Below are 24,776 nucleotides of genomic sequence, written 5' to 3' on the forward strand. Positions count from 1 at the left end.
GCTATTTGTCTTTTAATATTGTTTATAATTTTTTAACATTCAAAATTACTTATGTAATAAAATCTATATTGACAATTTCCCTTATAATTTCTATTTTTGCTATCAGGCTTAAAACTTAATGCACAAACCTAATACTATTTACTAGGAATTTTGGATTAAAATGTGAATCCATACCGTTAGCCACTTGGTGGTTGTTCTGTTCCCTTCTGTGTCTTCATTTGTGTTTATCTCTTCTGTAGGAACAATAATTATCCATATATTTATTCTATGCTAGTTTTTGTGTCTTTGTTTTAATAAAAAACAAAGCAATATCTGTTTTTACTGTATGTTTGGCAACATACTGGAGATGGGGATTGCTATTGGCCCCATTCTCTGCACTCTTGTGTAACGGACCAGTTCCCTTTGAGAAGTTAGCTAATGGACACATAGAAGTGTGCAACTTCGAAACTCACTGCCAGTTTCTGGCAAGCTTTGACTAGTGTTTTACTGAGAAAGCACCTTTTTCTACCCCACAGTTTGATTCTTTGGTACTGTGAATCTGATACTCAGAACATGAAAGCTTCAATTCCTAGCACACACTCCTCCCAGAGATCATTCTGCCCTTATATGCATTTATAATATTTACTTGTGGGTGGAATCCAATACACTATTGCCAGATGCCCTTCACCTCTCAACCCTACAAGATTTTCGGCTCAGTTGATTTCTACGAGTTGTTTCTATATGGTTGCAAAATTATGGTAGAGAGAGGACAGAAAGGAAGGTGGTGGTTCTGGTGGTGGTGCATATGAGCGAAACCAAGTGGAGCCTGTGAGTGGCTTCATAGAAAAGCCACTACCATGAAGAAGGAGCATTCAGACTTCTGGCCAGTATAGACACTGACTGTTCAGGGCCTGGCAGGAAGGAAAGTACAAAGTGCCTTCCTTTGGGTTTCCCTTTGGGGAGACAAGCATGGTACATCCTTCTCTTTCCAGCTCCATCTGGTCCACAGAGATTCTGTCGAGGCTCAGGCATTAAGTTATCTGTTAGTCTGGGTGAGTTTCCATTTTTCTCTGTGACTTCATAGGCGGTTTACTGAGAGGTTGAAAGAGGATACAATGAGGGTTGCTGGCCAGTTGTTAATTAGTGATTAATTAGCTCTCCTTTGAATTTATTATTTTATATGTCAAATAATGCATGCTTGTTTTGAAAGAAATCAAGTAACATAGAAGTGTATTAAGTAAAAAGCAAGTCTCTTGCCTCACTACTCACTTGCTACCCGCCCTTCTCTTCAACCCACTCTTCACTGCATAGAAGTTGCTGTGTAGGCTTCCAGATCTTCTTTTCATGCCCTCACAAATATATATATGGATATTTATATTTTATATAAATATGTATGTATGCAAATACACATTTGTAAATATGTATATCTGTATTACATGTATATACATAATATAATTTTTTTCAATAATATCCTTGACATCGTTCCATATCAGAGATCTATCCCTTCCTTTTAAAATGCTACCCGGTGTTCCAGGGATGACGGAATGTATCATAAGTTATTGACTCTTTCTCTATCGATGGACGTGGCAGTTGTCTCCATTTTTTACAATTGTAAATAATGCCGCAATGAACATCTATGTATATTTGCCCCTACACACCTGTGAATATTTCTAAGGTAGAAATGGAACCAGTGTAAATGATACATTCTGATAAATACTGCCAAATTCTTCTCCAGAAAAAGTTGTGCTAACTCTCCCCATTACCAACGGGGCATGAAACTGCCTTTTCCCTTCATATCTTTGCCACCTGGATATTATTAATTAAAATAAAATTTAAATTCCTCCAATCTTATTCTAATGATCATTTTAAACTAGAAGCTATTATATCTACTTTCTGAATACTGTTTCCTGTCCCTGAGTTTTCCTCCTTTATCTATTCCAAAATCCCAGTTAAATATACACTTACCATACAAGCTGAAGTCCCACTCCCAGACATTCACCTGAGTGAAATGAAAGTCTACGTTCATATAAAAATCTATATGCAAATATTTACAGAAGTTTTATTTGTAATTGCCAAAAACTAGAAACAACCCAAATTGTACTCAGTTGGGTAATGGCTTGGGTAGTGAATAAACAGACTGGTATATCCATACAATGGAATACTACTCAGCAATAACGTGGAACAAATTACTGATACACGCAAGAACATGGATGAATCTCAGAAGCTTTATGCTAAGTGAAAGAAAGACAAAAAAGATAACTGCGTAATTCCATTTATATGACATTCTGGAAAAGGCAAAGCTATAGGGACAGAAAAGAGATCAGTGGTTGACAAAGTCTGGGGGGTGGAGAAAGGAGTTGATTGAAAAAGGGTGTGGGAGAATTTTGGGGGTGCTGGAGCTGTTCTGTATCTTGATTGTAGTGGTGGTTACAAAACTGTATGCATTTGTCAAAACTCACAGAACTGTAATCTCAAAAGAATGGATTATAATTATACCTAAAAATAAATGGATGGAAATCTAGGATAGTGCCTGGCATTAAGTAAGTTCTCATTAAATGTAAGGTCTATTACTTTGCTCTGGTGAATTATATTATTTTATAGAATGATGGTCTCTCTGAAGCAGGAGTAAGTGAATTCAAGTCCTGGCCCCACCACGTACTTGCTGTGTGACCTAAGGCAAATTATTTCTTTATGCCCCAATTTCCTCATCAGGAAAATAGAAATTAGAATAGTTCCTACCTCATAAGTTTTGTTGTATGCAATAAATAACATACGTAAAGTACTTTGAAGATTTCTTGGCTTATGGCAATAATCCAATAAATATTAGCTATTATTTATGGTATTCATTAAGTACTATTACAGAATATGGCTCTATTATCCCTGCCCAATTGACAAATAATTTAAATTAAATCAATTGGTAGGATCTTATATGCAAAGGAGAAAAACAAGGGACAACTCAGTATTGTTGAAGATTTCTTTTAATTTAATGACCCAGGGTAGATTTCACATCGTAGGCACTATAAGTTATATATTTGTGGAATAAAGATAAGATTTGGAAAATCATAAGACTTGTACTTTAGGACTTATCTAGTTCCAATTCAGCCTATCCAAAATATTCCTTTCAAGTGAAATAAGATCTTCTGAAGACTTCAGAAAAAGCACTTATATCAGCATGTCAGAGGAATGAACCAAAAACTTTGTCCCATATATTTTAATGCACCATAGGGGGAAAAAATTACTTTCCTCTGGAGGGCCATAGTTAATGAAGCCACTTCACCTTCTATGGACATGTCTTTGTCATCCATAACTACGCAGTCAAGCACTGATTTAGTTAGCTCTTTTATTCCTCAATTATCTCCTTGCTGATATTACATTTCTCGATAATATCTAGGGATAGTCTTTTATGTCCTTGCTCTCTGTGATAATGGCTTTGAATCCCACTTAGGGGGCAGGGGAGTGGAGTAATGGCCACTTGTGTTCCCTCCCACTCTCATAATTCTCCAGGCATTTGCCACTCAAGTTCTATAATTGAGACTTTTAAATCAGACAAATAGTGCTGCCCATGAAGGAGAGAGGAAAGTTTTAAATTTTCTTTTGAATTTAATAGGAAAGATTAAACTACAGAGAAACACAAAATGCATGAGCTCCTTTTGGAGGAAATGTATTTTCCTACTTGAAATGCGTGTGTTGCTTAGACTGGAAGATGCCTTGAATGAACTCCATTCTCTCTTTCCTGTCTATCGCACAGTTTGGCGTCCTTGCTCTAAAAGTAATAGTGCTTTTCTCTCCACGACTTTTGAAAAGGGCCATTGCCTAATGAATAGAATGTTGCCATGCTTACATGTTTATCTCATGTCATTTCCATATATTTGATAATTTTGTATGGATTGATGTTTGCTGGCACCTTTTGGGTCATATTAAATATTTTAAGCATTATTCCCTCTGTCATTTTCTCTAAATGAACTACGGAGTGATCAACTTAAGAATGTGTTTGATGTCTTGGTGGAGAGTTCGAACTCTTAAGTAATTAAAGTTGTTTATGTGCTGTTTATTCTTGGTGTATTATCTGAAGCGACAGTGAAACATTTCATGAGTGTTATGAACAGCATCAAAAAAGCCCTTAGACTTTGTCTTTCATCCTGGGTGATTAAGGTAATTCTGAGGGAAGGTCGTGTTCAAGGAGAGCTGGGATATCAAGGAATGGGGTATCATCTGTTTTATTACTCCATATCTTACTCCCAGTGAACTGGTAAACAATTAAAATTCAAACACATCAGTGCCTATAATTCAGTTACTCCCAAAACACCATAAAAATGTCTCCCTGATCAATAATTGCTTATTATGACATGCATTTGTTGTGCTGGCTGGCAAGGTGCTTAGCTGTTTGCATTCTGTAAGTGTGGAAAGCAAGCCAGGCTCAGCAGCCAATGCAGTTACAGAGAGCAATCCAGCTGCGGAATTCACTGAGCTGCTCTTGACCTGTTACGCACAGACTCCCTTCCCCACAAATCCCCCCACCAAATGAAGCCCAATTCACAGGCCAGTGCTTTCCTGAAGCCTTCCTCGACCTGGCCAGAAGTAATTGCTCCCTTCTCTGAGTTTTCAAAGCCTGTTGTTTGTATTCCTCCTGGAAGCTTTTGTCATGCTGTACATTACATTCTAATTACTCCCCTGCTAAACATGTGATCTTTCTCACTAGACTATGACATCAATGAGGACAAGGACTCCTTTAAAGCTAGGATTCTTGTGTATTCCTCTTTGCATCCTCCTTAGTGCCTTATTCTCAGGAGACACTTTATAAACATTTGTTGAATGGAAGAATGAATGACACTTTAACAAGTAAATATCCATAGCGTGTTCCTCTAAGACAAGCGTGCTCGGATCTCTCAGACCCAACATCTTCTTTCTGCATGACAAATATTTTGTAATGCCACCTTTGTAACCCACAACTTTCTCATTTTTAGAAGTCAATAAAAATGTCTCAACTGTTTTATAAAGGAGAAATAAACAAATATATAAACTAGCGTGTATGTAAATATACAGATGCTTGGCCACAACTATACCGGAGAACATATTGAAAGAGCTGTTTGCACCTGCAGGAAGAATCATTGTAAATATAGCACCTACAAGAGCAGACTGCAACAGGTGTGCTGTATGGATGACTCAGATACCGCAAACAGCGCTGCTATTAGTAATGTGATTTTTCAGAATGGGGGAAACTCTTGGTAGAGCTCTAATCAGCACAAAGTTTAATTTCCCCTACATTGATATGCTAGTTGTTTTCCTGAAAAATTCAGTGCAAAACTATTTTGCATTTATTTGTAAGATGGGATAGAGGTTTCGCTCAGATATTTACAGACTGGTTTTTCACCTCCATGAATGTTCACAGGACTTTTGATATTTGTGTTGGATGCGGAATTTGGGATGATCCTTCGTTGTGTGTGATGCCCCCTGTATCGCCCAGGCATCGAGACAATCGAAAGTGGAAACATGAATTACCCTCATTGAGAACCATTGCTACTAAGACATCAGAAAATTGGAATCCCAAAATCCAATCCAACCATAGTTTTAGCAGCACGCCTGGGAAAGGAAATCCACAAAGACTTCCTGGAAGGGGTGAAATGAACAAGTTTAATCAGGACAACAGCTTCATTTAGGTGTTTATTTGTTTTTTGGGAAAATTCTACATGTGAAATCCTAAAGTGAGCACTTTTCAAAGTTCTACTTTTATTTTTGGTAAGAAAGTAAATTTCCCATATAAAAATAATTTAGTTCAGCAGAAATAGGATGGGAGACTTTAAATGCAACATATCGATAAAATAAGGGTATCTAGATCTGTAATACATGCATTGGCATTGCATCTAATGGTATTGTCATTGATGCTAATAGTAACAGCTATCATTTGTTGAGCTGGTGTATGATTGTCTTGGTCGAGATTCCCTGGAAACTGAGCCTGCCACAGGGATTCAGGTGCACGTGATTTTCAAGAGCATGCTCTTTAGGAAAACTTGTCAGGGAGTGAGGGAAGCAAGATAGGGAAGCAGAAGGAGTCAGCTAAGGATCAGGGCTCAGATAAATTCTTGACCTGATACACAGGCTGCTCTGGAGGGATGACACTGCAAAGTTGTCCCACTGTCCCACTTGAGGCAAGGGGTTGGCACTGTTGTACTTCTATACTAGTCAGGTGTTGGTTGCCACCACTGGGCTAGAGTGGGAGATTGGGGACTGGAAGGGGGAATGGATTGCTCAGACGTCTCTGGGCATGACAGTTCCTACACTTATAGCAGTAGAATGGATGCACGATTTGGTAAATGGGACCCACTAACAGTCTTTATTTCAGTTCCAGACACCTAACATATGTTATTTTCCTTTTATTTTGGAACAATCTCAAATTTACAGAAAACTTTCAAGTATAGTACAAAACCTTTCCCCTCCTCCACCAAACCATTTGAGAGTAAGTTGCTGACCTAATTTTCCATTACCCCTGAAAACCTTAATGTGTAATTCCTACAAACGAGGCCATTCTCCATCTTAATTAGTATACAGCCATCACATTCAGCAAGTTAACATTGATTCATTATTACCATCTAATCCTCAGACCCCGTTCAGTTTTCACCAAACGTCCCAAGAATGCCCTTTAGAGCAAAAGGATCTAGTTCAAAGTCATGTGTTGCATTTAGATGTCACGTGTCTTTAGTCTTATTTACTCTGGAACACTTCCTCAGTGTTCCCTTGACTTGCATGACCTTGAGATTACAGGGCAGTTATTTTTTAGAAAGTCCTTCCATTTTAGCTTGATTATGGTAAATGCTCCATTCCTCATCAGGTTTTCAGTTTATTTATTTGTATCAATATGGAATCATAGTTTCCTATTTTATTCAGTATGTTTTAATCCATTTCTATCATTTATTTTGATGCTCAAGCTGTCCTCAGTTTGACCAGTGTGATCCCTTCAGTGAACTCTCACACCTTTTTGATATGTCCCCAGCAGTCATTGATCACATCTTTGCTTTCTGCCACAAGATATTCCAGGAGGATCTTACCCTTTCCTTGCCTCACCCCTGGAATTAGTCCTTTCTCCAAGAAGCTGTGATTCCTTTTAGTGGAAATGGTACTTAGAAGCCAAGGTGTAGGTGTTGGATGTGCTCATTGTTATTAATGTGTTGCTCCTCCCATGTCTTCTCAGTGACCAGAGCTAGAGTGTGTGTGTGTGTGTGTGTGTGTGCACTGAAAACCATGAGTTCTTGTTGATGCATGCAATCTCAATCCGACATCACAGTATTCATTCTCGTTTTCTTCCTCTCCATATTTTTAACTCCCTTCTCAGTGAAAAATCTGGTTCTTAATATGATTCCTTACTTGATTAATCTCCCTGTATGTAACCGTTGCCAGCACCCTCCCCATCCCCCACACAAGGGCCCTCCTCCTTATATTCTGACTCTGACACCCTGCACCAGGCTTGCCCCTCCTGCATGGATGTCCTCTTCAGCCTGCTGTGACACTTAGTGCCAGGCCAACACTCCATGGGGACATCCTTGTCACGTTGCCTTGGCTATTGACACCTCATGACGGGCTTTTCCTCCAAGTGCATGCCCTCTTCATTCCACTCAGAATGTCTACTCATTCTCACATGCCGGGCTGCCTCAGGCTTGGATACCCTCCCCACACCATATGGGGTCTGCTTCTCCATGCCAGGCAGCCATTTTATTTTTATTTTTTTATTTTTTTATTTTTTATTTTTTTAAAGATTTTATTTTTTCCCTTTTTCTCCCCAAAGCCCTCCAGTACATAGTTGTATATTCTTCATTGTGGGTCCTTCTAGTTGTGGCATGTGGGACGCCACCTCAGCGTGGTTTGATGAGCAGTGCCATGTCCGCGCCCAGGATTTGAACCAACGAAACACTGGGCCGCCTGCAGCGGAGTGCGCGAACTTAACCACTCGGCCATGGGGCCTGCCCCAGCCAGGCAGCCCTTTTAAATGTGTGCCCTCTTCACCCTGTTTGGCCTTCAACTTCCCATTCTGGGACTCCTCAGCTTCTCCCCACCCTGAGGCATGGATGCCTACCTTGTTCTGATGGTTTTTGCATCAAATTGTACAGGAAGGGACAGGAAAGAAAGGGAAAAGGTATGGGAAGGAGAAGAGGAAAAAGAAAAAGAGGAGCATGTATTATTTTCCAGTCCTCGCGATAGGCCTTCAAAATGAGCAACGTTTCCTTCCATTTCACCCTTGAGGAAACTCAGAGAGATTAAGTCTCTTGCCCAGGGTCTCATGGCCAATACATAAGAAGCCAGTCCCTGAACCCAGGTCCTGGACTCTAGAGCCCAGATTCTATCTACTCCACCACACTGTCCCTAAAGAGAATGCTCTCAAAATATGTTTAGTCTTTGTCCTCAAATGTGTAACAGTAGTGTTTGAAGAAAATGAACGCAGCTCTCTTGAGAAGCAGTAGATTGTGTTCATTTCTTGAGAGTAGCCTCTCCACCACTTGGTTGCTTCCCCATCTCTCTCTTGTCTGCAGATAGGCTCAACAGGAACATGGCTTTCTTTGGCTCAGTTGCCTGGGTTGGGCAATGAGGCTGGGACTCTGGTGGCACTTAGCCAGCAATCTCTCTACCTACCCAGTGGTGGTTTCTGCCTTCTGTAGCTGGCGCTTCTGGAATGAGTCATCCTTACATGCTTGCCAACCCCTGTCGTCTCCTCCCCAGCCAGCTTTACCCTTGCTGCTGCAAGGGAGCTTTGCAACTTTCTGAAATTTTAAAATGGAGAAGTAGAGGTTAAATCTAGAATGAGGAAGGAGAGAGAGGTTTGCTCTGGTTTCAAACGTACAGTCATGGAATACATTAGTCTTAATGCTTTCCATGCCCAAAATTCTGAGGCTTGGCACGTATATAGGGTTAGAATGTGAATACTGCAAAATGAACTTTTAACATTGTTCTGTAACTCAGTTTTTTTAAATGCCCATTTGTCAATGTCTTTGGGGTCCATGGAAAGAATTCCAGAAAACATTCTAACAAAACAGAGGACAAAAAGGAAAGCATCCATTTGCATCAAATAGCAAAAGAATGATAGCCAAATCAATTTAATTTCTCCCAAATTTAAGCATCTTTTGAGAAGAAAATTGATATGAATATTTTCAGATGTCATGTGTGAACTTTTCATTGTGAAATCTTAAAGATGGAGGAAATACCCTAGAATTCACCTCATGTCCATGCCTCACCTATTAAGAAAGAGAGGCGCCAAGAGAAGTGACTTGAGGATGACAGAGGCAGGCTCACAGCTGTAGTTGTGTGTGTGTGTGTGTGTGTTTGTGTTCACTTCTAAGGAAACAGTCGTGGAAATAGGTGCATTTTATGAGACAAGAAATAAAGCTAAAGCAGATAGAGTTCTGGTTGCCAAGGCACATAAGGGCTTAAGCTTGGCTGCTTCCTGATTCTTATTTCTGGGGCTCGAGCATCCTTCCTTGTAAGGAGACGTGTGACAGTGAACCTGTGACATCGATACCCTTTGGAGTGTACAAGCCCTAAGAAAAGCAAAGGGCAGATACTGAAGTGTGATATTTGAATTTTAATTCACTGTTTGCTTTCGATTATAGAACGAATTTATGTTAATTAATTCCTTTGGGATTTTTCCCCTAAAAATTAGATTTTTCAGGAAAAATAATCAGTGTTTCACTGTGTCGCAATTACAGGAGTAGTATAATCTTAGATTGGAACTTAATATTTGCTACTTGTTTCAGTTGGGTGGTTTGTCCCCAGGATGTTATATCACATGCACCTTTTTCTTTGAATCCTTAGGGAGAGTCCAAAAAAGTCATTTTATGCACTAGGAAAGCCTACCCATCCAGCACACGCATACACGTTGCTGCCTAAATTTATACTGGTGAAAATAACTTTAAAGAAGCTAACACGTTTATGAAATCCCATGTGGGGCTTTCTCTCAAAGATCTCTGTTAATAGAAAATAAATATTATAATATAAAATAAATTTTACTCACACATGTATCTACTCCTTTTAACACTGCCATTTGCACACTTAGAGGAACTGGAACCAAAGTCATTTTCTTAAATATTTTAAATAGTTGTTGCTTCTGAGGAATTGTTTAAAAGGGTCCCCCCAAATTCTTCTTGTTAATTGATGTTTATGAAGAACATGATTTATATTTTAAATTGTGTTTATTTTGCTGCTGTGTAGGGATCTCAAGCCAGAAATTATGCTGGATGTTTCTCTTGAAATCCTTTCTAAATGTTTAGTCTTATTTCCTTATTTAGAGTGCACCTTAGTCATTTACTTGTTTTTTCAGTTCCCCAATTTCGCCTGCTGTTCACCCAGCCCTGTCAATGCAGCTTTGGTCAGGGCAACGTGACCAGGTAGTTGAAGATGGCCATGTACAATAAACCTTGACTTTTATTAGTCACCAAGACTGTCTTGTCTCTCTTCTAGGCTATTTTTTGTCTCCTTTTACTCAAAACAAATTGCTCGTCTTCAGAGCACAATAAAATCCAAGGACAGAGTCTTGTTCTCCCTCAGATGATACTGGGACATCTTATTTTTTCTTTAATTAATTCAATCAACTAAAATTTATTGAATACTTGTTCTGTGCCATTGTGCATAACCCAACACTTCACTCCTCCCAAAGAGTGATAAAGTCTGTATTAGGATCATTGCTACTAACTCTCCTACATTTCCTGCTTTGTCTCTCTCCCATTTGATCTGCCTAATAAATCCTAACCTCATTTCATGTCCATCTATCAATGTGCTCAATGGCTTTTCTAATAGTGTGGGAAATCAAACAAAATAGGTGCAAGTTTGTGTGGTTGACCTTGCCGCATGTTCTCCAGGAAGCCTTTGAGTCATAAAAATGGGGAATACACACATTGGTTTCTATAGTTATTATTTGACAACTTATATCTGTTGCCTTTTTCATAATGGTCTAGTTTCTTTCTCCAGTGACAGTGCTAGACATTATATTTTAAGCTCTTTCCATAGCCACACATTTTTTAAACCCAGTTTCAATGGAGTGTATGGAGTGGAGATTGAGAATGTTAGCAAAGATTTTCAGTGTATAAATCATTTATTTCTGTTTTTTCTTAATCATGTCCCGCCTTTTTTATTCATTATTAAGCACATGGATGTGGAGATGAAATGTTTGCCTCTATTTTTGTCTTCAAACGATCTTTATTTGCTGCTTCTGCACATTGCTAGATTTATTCCAGCCTCTTACACTAGGGTCATAGTTTAGCTTCAACTTGGAGCCAAATGCCCTACAGCTGAAATGACCGCACCTCTGAAGTGGCATTTTCCCAGGCCATTCCTGCCTTTAATAATGAGCCAGCCAGGAGGCAAGCTGGTGTCTCATTACAAGAGAGCCTTGTGTCAGGGCTGGTGCATAATTGGATGTGAGGAATTACAATTGGTCCTCTCTTTGCAAGATCTTTCAGCACACTGTCTATACTTAAGCCATTACTTTTATTTTTAATTTAATGGTTTTGCACGTCTCTCTCTCTCTCTCTCTCTCTCTGAATTATGTAATAACAACAATAAAAGAAACCAAGGAAGTTCGGAGATTTGCGGCTTTAAAAAGACTGGATCCCGAAAAGATTTTCACAAGACGCTTCAGAAACAGACGTTTGAGTCAGAAACCTTGGAGGGCAGTGAGCCCAGTGCCCAGGTATTTCCTATCAACAAACATGGTTACCAGGTTACTGGGCTGTTCTGCCCATGGCATGCTGTCGATTGATTTTTTTTTTTTTTTTTTTTTTTTTATCTAGAAGAAAGGCTAGACTGAGATCGGTAGAGTGGGAGGAACTCCACTGTCTGAGTCAGTGATTTTTTTTTTTCAAACTTGTTTGTAGCTACAGAAATTGGTGTTCAAATGAAAACCTAGAAGCTCAATAATTAAAATAGATAAAAGTGGAGGGGTTCTGATTGCGGGGAGGAGGCGTTGGGCCATCCCTATAAGGATTCCTGTGGAGACTCAGTGGTGCCCCTGAACAGGCTGCAGGATGATTAAAAGCTTTGCACTGACTAAGACAGACTGCCTGGGTTCTCTGTGATTCTACCTCGTACTAACTCTATAGCCCCAGGCAGGATTATTAAACTCTCTGGGCTTCTGTTTCCTCCCCTGGAAAACAAGGATGGTAACAGTAACTAACTCATGCAGTTGTTTGAGTATTAAATGAGTTAATATGTGTAAAGCATTTAGAATAATACCAGCTCCCACTGAGTGCCCAATAAATGGTGGCTGCTGTTATTGTTGTTGTCATTATTATTAACATTATTACAGGAGGATTACCGTTTAGTAGTCAGTGCTCTCTCTCCCTGTGTTCACAGCAGCATTATTCACAATAGCCAAAGGTGGAGACACCAAGTGTCCGTAGAGAGATGAATGGATAAAGAAAATGTAGTGTATACATACAATGAAATATGATTCTGTCTTAAAAAGGAAGGAAATTCTGACACATGCCTCAACATAGATGAGGCTTGAGGATATTGTGCTAAGTGAAATAAGCCAGGCATAAGAAGTCAAATACTATATGATTCCACTTATATGAGGAACCTAGAGTAGACAAATTCATAGAGACAGAAAGTAGAATGATGGTTTTCAGGGACTGAGGGGGGTGGGAGGACTAGGGAGTTGTTGTTTAATGGGTATAGATTTCCAGTTTTGCAAGATGAAAAGAGTTCTGGAGATTGGTTGCGCAACACTGCGAATGAACTTAACACTGCTGAGCCGTACACTAAAAAATGGTTAAGATGGTAAATTTTCTATTATGTATATTTTACCACAATTTAAAACAAAAATTTTGAAACGTTAGTAATTTAGTTCAACCTGCCTATTTTATAGATGAGAAAAATAAAACAGAGAAGAGGAAATTTGTCTAAGTTTGCACAAAGACTTTTTTCTTAAACAGTATAGTTTTCAGCTTTCAAGTGCCCCCACAACACAAGCATCTCCCCAAGCTGAATATAACTAGAAAGTTTTAAAATAATACCTGTTTTCCAAACAACATAGTCTCTACAGCCAAGCCAACTACTTAATCTGAGCTCCATAGAAGAATCAGCCATTAATTTTAGTGCTGACCATGGCAGGCTCACTGAGGCCTACATATATATCTGTATGCTGTACTCTATGGGAAATTTAAGGGATTTTTCTTTGGTAATTTTGACTAAGTTCAGTTTTCACTGTACATGATGACCAACTAAATTGTTCCTTGTAACAGTCAGAAAGAAGCCACGCTAGGTATTTCCACAGAAGAAATTTAACATAGGGAATTGGTTAAACAGTTTTTGGAGGACTGAGAGAACCAAAAAGGAAAATGGAAGCCATGCAGAAATGGTACCTGCAGGAAACAGCGCATCACCCTGGGGCTGCGGTCTAGGGCAGTGGTTCTCAAACTTTAGCTTCATCAGAATCCCCTGGAGGGCTCGTTTGAACACAGATTGCTGGACCCCAACTCAGAGTTTCAGATTCACTAGGTCTGGAGTGGGGCTTGAAAATTTGCATTTCTAATTAGCATTTCCCAGGAGATGCAGATGCTGCTGCTCCTGGGACCGTGTTTTTGAAAACCACAGGTCTAATGGGAATCACTTGGAATTATCAGAACATGGAAGCTCACAAGACGGGCCTCAGAGCTAGGACTCAAATCCCTGAGGAGGGAGCAGGGCCTAGCCTGTGGTATTATCTCAGGATCTCAGAGGAAATATCTCACAGAGTCTGGGAGTCTGAACTCTGACCTCCTAGAAGGAGGAATTGTCCGGCTGGTTCTGGTACCTCCAAGGAGGTAAGAGGAGGGTGGTTCTGGAAGTGCAAAAAGAAGCTCAAGGCTAGAAACCAACTGCCGCTACCAAGGTGAGAGGAGCTGTCAGCACAGAGGAAGGAGCCAGTCCCTTCTCCCTCCTCCAGCCATCCACTCTCTCTAGCACCCCTATTGGCAGAACCTAAAGGGAGCAATGGCAAAGACAAAATGTGATTTGCTAAGACCCGGGCCCAGCATGACAAAGCAGAGTATAAAAGTGTAAATTTGGAGCTGAGAGACAATAGGTGGATGACCGGCACACCCATGAAGCACACTCCTTCCTCCAGCATATTAACAGAGGACTCAGTTAAGTCCTTGGCTGGGTGTCAGAGTCAAGTTATACACATGTGTGTTTAAGTATTAGACTAATACTCATCACAGAGAGATGCTCAAACTGTGAGATGACCAGCAGCATCTTCCATTCCACTCTCATTCTTGCGCCCCTTCCTATTGAGCGGAATGGTGAGGCCCAATGCCTTAATTTACATGAGTTAAATATATATATGATATGACTCTACGATACACATATATTTCATAAAGATTAAATCATATACATAATATTATATACATTCCTTTTTCATATTAATAATACAATCTGCTGTGATCATCTTTCTCTTCCAGTGGACACATGTTTTTTTTTTTTTAATGGCTGCGTAATGTTCATTGTATGAAAATTCTAAAATCTCTTAATGCTTCCTCTTTCAGAGGGGCATTTAGGTTGTTTCTATTATTTTGTTATTACGAGCAACATTTCAGAGATGCTCTTGTCCTCACATCTTTGTTCACTTGTCCAGTTATACCCTTAGAATAAATTCTGGATATATACATCCTCTCCAGATGAAAAATATGTATATCTTTAAGGATATATGTATATCTTGACATCCTTCTAAAGAAATTGGAAAATCCAGTTCATTTTCCCAAGGCTCTCATATATTCTAAAACAAACAAAAGTGTTAATAATTAAAGTATAAATATTGATTATTGCTAACACATTCAGTTTAGGTAAAATTTATGATCTAGCAGAGTAGCATTTTTATGAGATAGATAGATGGCACAAAAAATATATATTGTAGAGGGCCGGCACAGTGGCATAGTGGTTAAGTCTGCACACTCCACTTTGGTGGCCCAGAGTTTGCAGGTTCTGATTCTGGGCACAGACATACACACCATTCATCAAGCATGCTGTAGTGGCATCCCACATGCAAAGTGGAGGAAGATCGGCATGGATGTTAACTCAGAGACAATCTTCCTCAAGCAAAAAGAGGAACATTAGCAATAGATGTTAGCTCAGGGCCAATCTTCCTCACCCAAAAAAAAAAAAGTCTGTATTGTAAAGAAACTGTATAGTAGTATGTCCATTTGGTAGAACTTTAGGATAACATTTACCATTAATTGTATAGATGTTTATAATAGAACCATCTATATTCTTAGGACATATTGTTGATTACAGTTATATATTCTTTGCCAAGTCTTTGGCTGGTATGCAGTTCCCAATTTCCAAGACATTCCTAATGGAATAAAACATCCACTTTGTGACTGATTTAAGACAGTTTTTTCCAAACACACCGCAGCTAAATGTGGACCTTGCTCAAATAGCAAATTCTTTTGCCTTTTGTTCTGGTGCTTATTGCTCTAACTAAAGTCCCGTAGAAAAGTGTTCCCATGCTCACACGGGAACACTACGTCTTTGGAAACATGGGAACATTATGTCTTTGGAAACAAAATATTCAGCTTTGGAGTTTATATAAAGTTTAGTTTGGAAGGCTCTTCACAGATCATCTTATTTTCCAGTTTCAAAAACCGAGTTCTGGAGCTGAGATTCGGATGAGGTCCCTCTGTTCCCTAGTCCCGTCTCCTTTTGGCACCACCTTGTGCAGTTCTGTTCTGCTAGGGCCTGAGGCATGAGCAAGCTTCATCAGAGACTTGGCTCCCAATCTCCAGAAAAGAACACGTCACAACTAATAGGAACACAGTGCTCTTTTCAAACCTTCACTCACGGATGGGTTTATCTACCTCCGATGAGTAATTACCTGCTTCCAGGTGGGAAGAAGATGTTTAATTTTTGGATACTCAGTCCAGGACACTAAGATGTCGTTCTTGTCAAACGCTCAGCCTGTTCAGAACCTCCTTGAGGCGGATTCTGTCGCCCCACCTTAGAGCAGTCTTGAGACGTCCTCGATGCTTTAGTTCTCATTTTAGACCCCCGCTCTCTCTCACAAAGCTGTCTTTTCTCACAGACAGGCCCCCGCTGCCGCTTAAACGTGCTGTGTGATGTGTCTGGAAAAGGTCCCCTCACTGCCTGCGACTTTGACCTCCGCAGCCTGCCGCCTGACCAGCGTCTGGAAAACCTCCTGCAGCACGTGAGTGCCGAGGACTTCGAGAAGCAGAATGAGGAGGCCCGCAGGACCAATCGGCAGGCCGAGCTCTTTGCCCTTTACCCATCAGTGGATGAGGTGGGTGTGACCATCTTCATGCTGGAGAATGTCAGTGAAGACACAGAGAGTCTCGAGGAAGATACTATTACTGTATAGCAATGTCCGGATGCTTAATTGTATGATTTCTGGGGCTTTTTCACTGAGGCAAGCCTGTATGATAGCAGAGCCAATTACCCACCCTCATACAGATGAGATTCCAATAATAACTAGAATTTTCATAACACTTTAGAAAACACTTTCACTGATATTGTCTCATTTAGTCCTAAAAACATTTCCGGGGTCTACATGCAGTAATCCCACTCAGTGAGTCAAACCATTCTGTTATTTGGCGGTGTGTTTACATTGAATCCATCAAGACATGTATTACTTAAACCTTGATGTTCGTTAGTGCTTTGTTAAGATTTTTTTTTTTAATGGTCGCTATGAACAACCTGAGAGACTTGCTTTGAAAACATTCAAGGCTGACATAATCATAGCTGTGCTCCAAATGCATAGAATCTTGGGACCAGGATTATCCACTTCGTTATCTATTGGAACTGATCCAGAACAACGTGACAGGTTGGGCTTTGCCTGTGGTCATTCGCTGGGGCACTTCAGATGGGATGATGGATGACCATTGTTCAAGCCTGTGTAGCTCCTTATACTTTCTATGAGTCTCCCAGTCTTCTCTTGTGCATGTTAGAATATCGTTGCTCCTCGGTCTTGGCAGAACAAATTACTGTAATATCTCCACTGTCCAAATTTTCTTAAAAGTTTAGTTGCAAGAAATAAGATTTGGAGAAATTTTGTGTAAAAGATATGCCATCCATCCATGCCTCTAAGTATTGAAATTTGATCTTTGGATCAAGCAAGACCGTTAGGGACTCTGATTCTCACACTGTAAAGCCCGCCTCCCTACCCCCGAGAACTGGGTCTGCTGACTTGCCCTTTGATGGGCTGACCACTGGTCAGCAAAAAGGACAATAGAGGAAACAGTAGTCCTGAGTATGATATCATGTCCACTGTGAAAATATTATTAAGGACATTGACCTGCTCATCATCCAGCACCCGCTTCAATGAGGATCCAAAGGGAAATTGTCCTTCAAGCCTTCTGACAAAGAAGAATTGTGCTTCCACTGGGAAAATATGTACACTTAGAGATTCTGCACATCTTGTAACTGACTCTCCTAAATTCTTTACTTAGAGTCAAATTTCTGTTCACCTCTGCTAAATCTAGTGGCTTGCTTATTGGTGTCCTGAATTTACTTCAGCTTTCTTTTTTTTTTATCCATATTTTTCCAGCCACCTTGGTTTTCTCATCTATTTATTTTATTCCCAGGGGCTTCAAATCCTTTTTTTATTGTCAGTGGCCACAAACTCTTTTCTGAATGAGGCAGATTAAAAATAAACATGAATAAGGTGGGCAGTGTTATCATCTCCATCCTTCAGATTGCAAAGTAAGAATCAGAGAGGTTAAATAAGTTATTCAAGATTCAACAAGCAAATTAAATTATAGAATGAGGCTCCTAACTTATTAACTTCAAATTTCATGTTTGCCTAGTTATCTGCATGTCTACCTGGTGTATATTAGCACAGGTAATGGAAATCCAAAGATGTTATAAATAATCACATCTTATAACTTTTCCGTTTCCATCTATAGCTTTAAAACTTTTTACCAGATTTGTCAAGAAATATTAAATGTGACTGATTTGACCTTCACTTGCGTTCCTCTTCCAATTCCATGGGGGGGTGACAACATGTAAGAAAGAGACCCAAAGTGGACGCAGAAGAGAGATAACAGTTAAAAGGTGAAGAAAATACTTCCAGAGAGGCATCAGCTCGTTAGTCTCCTCATGGGATTAAATGGGAGGATATCCAGTCTTGAACTGATCACAAGAATGACTCATAGACTGTTTTGAAGCAACTCTGTTTTATGGTCTTTGAAACACGGCAGAAACTCACGTTGAGACTGACAGGTGCTATAATCTAACAGAGGTCCTAATGGGGCCTGCTTTATTAGTGGAGGGGAATGCTTTGTAATTAGTGTACCAGTTATTTGTAAATTGCTATGTCTAAAGTGCTTGAGGCCCCCTATACCAGCCCTTGAAGATGTTGAACACACAGAGGTTGCATTTGTACTTGTAATTTGTACTTTCTCCAAAGAAAGTCCTGTAGAAGAAAGGTAAATTTCTGGCCTACCATGAAATGATTATGAATATTGATTTTTTGACAAAACATTAATGAAATTATTTATATCGTCATTCCTTTATTTCCCGGGGAGAAAACTTGACTCTTCCATCAAACTGGGTACAGATTTACCAAGAAGGTGAACTTTTCTGCTATAAAATGTTATGGTTGCTGTGGGGTATTTGGCGGAAAGCTCCCATCATTTACAGCCCAGGAAAATACAATTAGACTGCAGACCACTCACCAGTGTTTCGATAGCCTACTGCAAGAGCAGGAATTAATGTTTTCAGGCACTTATACTGTTGAACTTAGCGCACGTGAATATCATTAAGATACTGTGATAGTTCAGATTTGCATATGAAAAGTTACAATGGCGACCTGATATCTCTCTTTAAGTCTTTGGTCCCTCTGTGGTAAAATAGACAGGTATATCTCTTAATTTGTCATTCCTAAGCTTTCCTATACTTAGAACTTTAGCAAGTTCTATTTGGACATGTCTGTATAAAACCTATAAATTCAACCCAAATCTCTGTCATCTGTTTAAGAAAACAGTGAACTGAGAAAGGTACTCTGTATTAGGATTGATGGTTTACAGCCTTAAGTGAACTATCCTGACTCAGATCTCAAGGCTGAAACTCACATATTTACTAGGAAAGCCCTTGGCAGGAGAAATATTAGGAATGTGTACTTAGAGCCAGCAAAAAAAAAAAAAGAAAAAAAAAAGAAAACAATAGGTATAAGATTTTGCGATGCCATCTGGTGGATGTTACTAAGCCATATCCATTTTCACATTTCCTTCCTTCCTCCCTCTGTCTCTTTGTCTTAAATGCTTGGCTTTCTGAAAGGAGAAAATGTTTGCTGGACATGCTGACTTGGGAGCTTGGCGGTTGGTTAATAAACTCTCTTATAAAGTCACTGTTATTCTACTATTAGAAATAAACCAAATGCAAGTTGTCTTGAGCAGTGGATGGCAACCTTCCCTTGCCTGGGTTAACTCCAACTGGAATTCTTCATGGAAATTCACTAATGATTTCTTTTCCAACGTGATTAATAGGAGGATGCTGTGGAAATACGTCCGGTACCAGAATGTCCTAAGGAACATCTGGGCAACAGAATATTGGTCAAGTTGCTGACCCTGAAGTAAGTATCAGCAAATATATTAACCACCTCCCTGAGGTTTGTCTTGTCTGTTAGACACAAACTGTGTCTTTATCACCAGAGCTTGCATGAGGGAGGATCTCCCAACACTGTCAGCAGTGGGCAGCTGTGAGGCAGTGGAAAGAGCAGAGTTCAGAGTCAGCTGGACTCAGATTCTGTTCCTACCAAGTCTTGGACAGTCTTTCTTTTGTAATAGGAAAGGCTAACACTAAAATTAGGCATGGAAAGTAATTGAGCGAAATGGCCTACATTAAGAAAAATTTAACAGTGAAAGCCAGTGGTGTGCTGGAATCAGCTCTAACTCCTGCGAGCTGACTGTGCGCTTCTCTTCCCAACTCTTTATTCAGTGAAGTCACGTTGGTAGCTTGAAACTGGCCATGGTAGAAGTATTTACAACATAGAAAGCAGAAAATGCTACAAATTAGAGCCTATTTTTTTTCTCAGAGACTTGTTTGCTATACATTTACCAGCACGCCACTGTTGAAACACAGTGAAAAATGCAACTAATACTCAAAGCCAGGGGATAATAGGGAGTAGTGGGGACTGTAGCAAACTACCTTTAGGGCAACGCCCACTACTAGCTAGGGCAGATTCTTGCCATTCAAGTAAACAAGCCCATTTTGGTCAATTGTCTGATTTTTTTTTTAAGAGAAGCTGAAAATCCACATTTTTCTATATAATTTCCTGACTTCTTAGATATTTTCTTGTTTCCTTTTTCAGTATCACACAATTCAAAGCATATCTGCCGTCTGCATTCATCTGTGAGCCAATTATTTGCCACATTTACTTTAAAGCAATTCTCTCCAAACTTTTTTTTTTTTTTGCTGAAGAAGACTTGCCCTGAGCTAACATCCACTGCCAATCTTCCCCTTTTTGTATGTGAGCCACCACCACAGCATAGCCACTAACAGATGAGTGGTATAGGTCTGCCCCGGGAACCAAACCTGGGCTGCCAAAGCAGAGCACGCTGAACTTAACCACTAGGCCACCGGGGCTGGCTCTCTAAACTTTTTGATTGTTTACTTTTACAGTAAAAAAACCCCACATGTCCTCTATACGTGTGTATTAATTTTGTACTTGCATATTAAATATTGTATATATATTATAAAACATACATACATGAGAAATTTTAAAGGATGAACCAAATAAATCAAAATAAATCGTAGCATTTTCTTCCTGCTCTCCCATGGATTGTCTTGCCTACCCCTGGAGTGCTCGCATACCTCTCATTTCTCTTTGCCAACTGCTGCTTTTGAGAAGTAGTTCTTCCACTTCTTCAAAGCACAGACTCTTTTGAAAATAATGGGTCATCAATGCCCTGTGGAGGCAAAGGTACATAAGCATGACATTTTTTTCGTCCCCTGTTAGGAAGGTCGTCCATCTCTTGAAGTCCATTCATGGACCTCTAGGCAGCACCTAGTTTGCAGTTAGGGCATCTGTGGATTCAGGCTGTGTCTCAACCCTGGGGACTTCTCTGGGATTATGAGTTGTCCCTTGTAAAGGAAGTTGTTAGACCAGTGGGTGTCGAAGTTCCTACCTGCCGTAAACTTCTGATTCTAAGGTTTGGCCTCCGCAGCTCCTCCCCGCAGGAGGTAAGCCAGCAGGACTGCACGCACACTTGTGGGGGCTCTCTTGAAGTTGCAGCCCCCTCCTCTAGCCAGTCCTCCCAGCAGGGGAGAGAAGCAGGGCCTTTGGTCTTGTACACAGAGAGGAATAGTCTGTAAGCCAGCTCTGCAGCAAGGAAGGCTACAGAACGGCCAACTCCAGCCCCTTTGAGCTGACCCGGGGTGGGAACCCCCAGCCCGTCCGCAGGAGGCCTGAGTGGAAGTGGCGGTTCCATTCCCCTCTGCGTTGCTCAGGAAGTCCTCCCTATTGTCTGAGGCCCTCACCATCCCCACAGGAAGCACACCAGGCCCCTTTCAGATGCAGTCACCGTGCCCTTCAGGATTGGAGGAATTCTCCCCTCTTTCTGTCATCTTTCCAATAAATAACCAGCAGCTGTTCTCACAGGTGGGAAAACGCGGCCACTGAGCTAGATGTGTATTATGAAAAAACAAATCGAGTCACTTGGATTTCTCTTGATGAAAATTGTGAAGTGTAGCTTCTAGTGATTTCCTCCTGCAACTGCCAAAGCAGAAATTAAGTAGAAAGGAGGTGTTTGCTCGATGCACTTGACCTGCTCAAGTGTCTTAAGTAGTATTCATGCCAACATATACCTGCAAGAGGAACGACGACCTGAAGACACTGTCCTAGCTAGAAATGCTTTGAATAACTGGATAAAGGAAAGAAAGCAAGTTCTCAAAGGTGAACCTAGAATGTTAAAATATGAATAGTAAAAATTTGATGATAATGTTAAAGAAACTCATTTCCCCATTGACACTGACATGCAGAATTCTATTCATATGACTATCGATTTTATCAGTTAGAGAGTTTTTAAAAAATTGTTGAGATCTGTAATGGTCACTGTTTTCTTTTGCGAAATCTTTAAAGCCTCAAGCTTACGGAAAGAATTAGGCTGGTGCAGATGCTGCAAGTGTTTGTAGCAGCAAGGAAAAAAAGGGATGACAACAAAGTATTTTTCTGTTTTGTATTTTAAGAGGGGAAATATTTCGATGTAAAACTTAATACCATCTTATGCAAAGTACCCTCGGCTTGAAGGAGTCTTCTTGGTGGTGAAACTTTAGTGTGTGTAAAATTTACCCAGGAAGCTTGTTTTAAATACAGATTTGGGGAGACCTTCCACCACCATTTCACCCAAGAGATTCTGCTTCAATAGATCTCAGGAGGAACAAAGAAAGCTACATTTTGACAAATTCCTCATTTGCTTCAAAAATGCTAGTTTCTAGGGACTAACTTGGAGAAACATTGGAGGAAAAACTCAGGTTCTGTGATCAGAAAGGGCTGGGCTCGAAACCCAAGTGTGCCAGTTCCTAATCTTGTGGCCTTTGGCAAATTACTTTATCTTTCTGAACCTCAAAAATGAGGATAAGGTCTGCATCATTCTATTGTTGTGAAGCATAAAGGAATTGACATGTGTAAAGCATTAATCACAGCACAATTGTATGTGACAAAGATTAATTCTCTTTTGCTTTCTCTCAACCACAGAGAACTTAACACTCAGTACCTACCTAAGTAGATCACAACAATATTCACACAGTTAAATACAGATCAACCATGCCAGGCAGTAGCTGGTGAGCCTAGACATAGTAAAGCCCCTATTAATGTGCTACTACCTAATGATAAAAAGAATAATCATAGAATCCTTGACACTGTTTGTTGTGGCAAAATATACATAACATCAAATTTACCATCTTCACCATTTTTCAGTGTCTGGTTCAGTGGCATTAAGTACATTCACATTGTCGCGCAACCATCACCACCATCCATCTCCAGAACTCTTTTCATCTTCCCAGACTGGAACTTTGTACCCATTTAATAATTCCCATCCCTCTCTCCTCCTGGTAAGCACCATTCTGATTTCTGTTCCCGTGAATGTGACTACTCTGAGCGCGTCATAGAAGTGGAATCACACAAGACTTGTCCTTTTGTAACTGGTTTCATTTAGCGTAATGTCGTCCAGGGTCATCTATGTTGCAGCTTGTGTCAGAATTTCCTTCCTTTTGAAGGCTGAATAATATTCCATTGTATGCATATACCACATTCTGTTTATCCGTTCCTCCTTCCATGGACACTTGGGTTCCTTCTACCTTTTGGCTATTTTGGATAATGCTATTCTTGACATTGTTTTTAAAGTACAGTCACACACATTATCTTTCACGGTCCTTGCAACAGTCCTGGGAAATGGGAGGAGCAGATGTCTTTTCCTCATTTTACAGATAAATAAATGGAACTGGGAAAGGTGAAAAACCTAATTAGGATCCCAATTAGCAGGCGGTGGGAGAGGGACCAAAGCCCTGTGCTCTGTGAGTCGGCCATCATTCTCAACTGGCTCATTTCCAAAGATGCCATTTGACCAAGTGACTCTTGTCTGTGCTTACCTCTGCCTAAATATTCTTCTGAAAAGGTCTTCTTTTTAGACAAAGCTATCCAATGATAAGATCATCCTCTCACACACACCTTGAAACAAAATTCAGCCTAGTTTGCATGACTTCTGTGGGAACAGTGGTCCAGGGCCTGATTACTGGTGCTCTCAGCTGGCAGTGTCCAAGGTCATGGCAACTGTTAAGCAGAGAAACTTGGAAGGTGCACATCTGTGTTTCAAGTGCTCCTGTAACATGTGGCAGGATTATGCTTTGGGGATGCGTTCTCTTCAGACCCACCATTTCAAGGGAGAGGAGCAATTAGGGCTAACAAGAGGGCTCCTCTTTCAGGCTCTCCTTGGCTCCACCCACTTCAGTGTTTCTCGACAGTGCTCAGTCCCCTGCCCCGCCTTCAACTCAGCACATCCCCCTGGCAGGGGAGTTAGAGAGGGCCAGACATTTGCCCATGTCACAACCCAACTTTCCTCTGATGGTCCCAATGAATTCTAAGGAAAAGCAACTGAACTTTTTTTTCACTAGCTGGAAAGCCGCATCCCTTAGAATTGAGTAAGAGGGATTCCTATTCCAGCACTAAAACGTAAACTGTAAACAAGACCTTTACCTAAGACAGAGACTCTACCCTCTGAAAACACAGCAGCTGCGGTGATTAGAAGCGCCATGTTGGATCCATTCTACCCTACTCTCTGTTGCAGGGCCACCAACAAGAGTTTTTTAAGAGAATGTGGCATCCACCATGATCTCAAATGATTAGGAATCTTCATGAATCTCCCATATTTGTCCATTAACATCCTAGTATGATTCTCATATGCATGGAGTTATCCAAATATTTCTGGAAACTATTTACATTTTTAACCAGTTTATAGATCCAAGCACTTCCAGAAAATTCAAAATTACCTCAGTTAAAACCATATAGATTTTTCTCTGTTTCTCTGACAGGTTTGAGATTGAAATTGAGCCTCTCTTTGCCAGCATTGCCCTCTATGATGTCAAAGAAAGGAAAAAGGTAAGAAAGCAAAAAATAACCCATCCCTGAGGGCACACATATTGTTCATGATTCTTTGGGTTCATGTTTTTAAATCTCACCTCTAATGCAGCTAAAACGCTCTCAATTTGAGAGCAAATGACCTTTGATGTGTCTAGTTCTATTGCCTTTGCAATTTTTGAAGGAATGATCTGGGAACATTAGTCATTTATGTTCTTTGGAGAATCTTTACGGGAAAGGCCTGCTGGAGATGGTGGCC

The 24,776-nt window shown here is 40.2% G+C and overlaps 1 protein-coding gene across 2 annotated transcripts in view; it reads left to right on the plus strand.

Moving 5' to 3' along the window:
- Nucleotides 1–24,776, plus strand: part of DOCK8 (dedicator of cytokinesis 8) — a 206,102-nt gene that overhangs the window by 61,507 nt on the left and 119,819 nt on the right. For both annotated transcript variants that reach the window (XM_046664172.1, XM_046664173.1), the window contains 4 exons: nucleotides 11,524–11,647; nucleotides 16,013–16,228; nucleotides 19,431–19,516; nucleotides 24,472–24,538. In XM_046664172.1, coding sequence (XP_046520128.1) covers nucleotides 11,524–11,647; nucleotides 16,013–16,228; nucleotides 19,431–19,516; nucleotides 24,472–24,538 — 493 coding nt within the window. The remainder of the gene's footprint in view (nucleotides 1–11,523; nucleotides 11,648–16,012; nucleotides 16,229–19,430; nucleotides 19,517–24,471; nucleotides 24,539–24,776) is intronic.

This window comes from Equus quagga, chromosome 6, assembly GCF_021613505.1.
Source record: "Equus quagga isolate Etosha38 chromosome 6, UCLA_HA_Equagga_1.0, whole genome shotgun sequence".
NCBI lineage: Eukaryota > Metazoa > Chordata > Mammalia > Perissodactyla > Equidae > Equus > Equus quagga.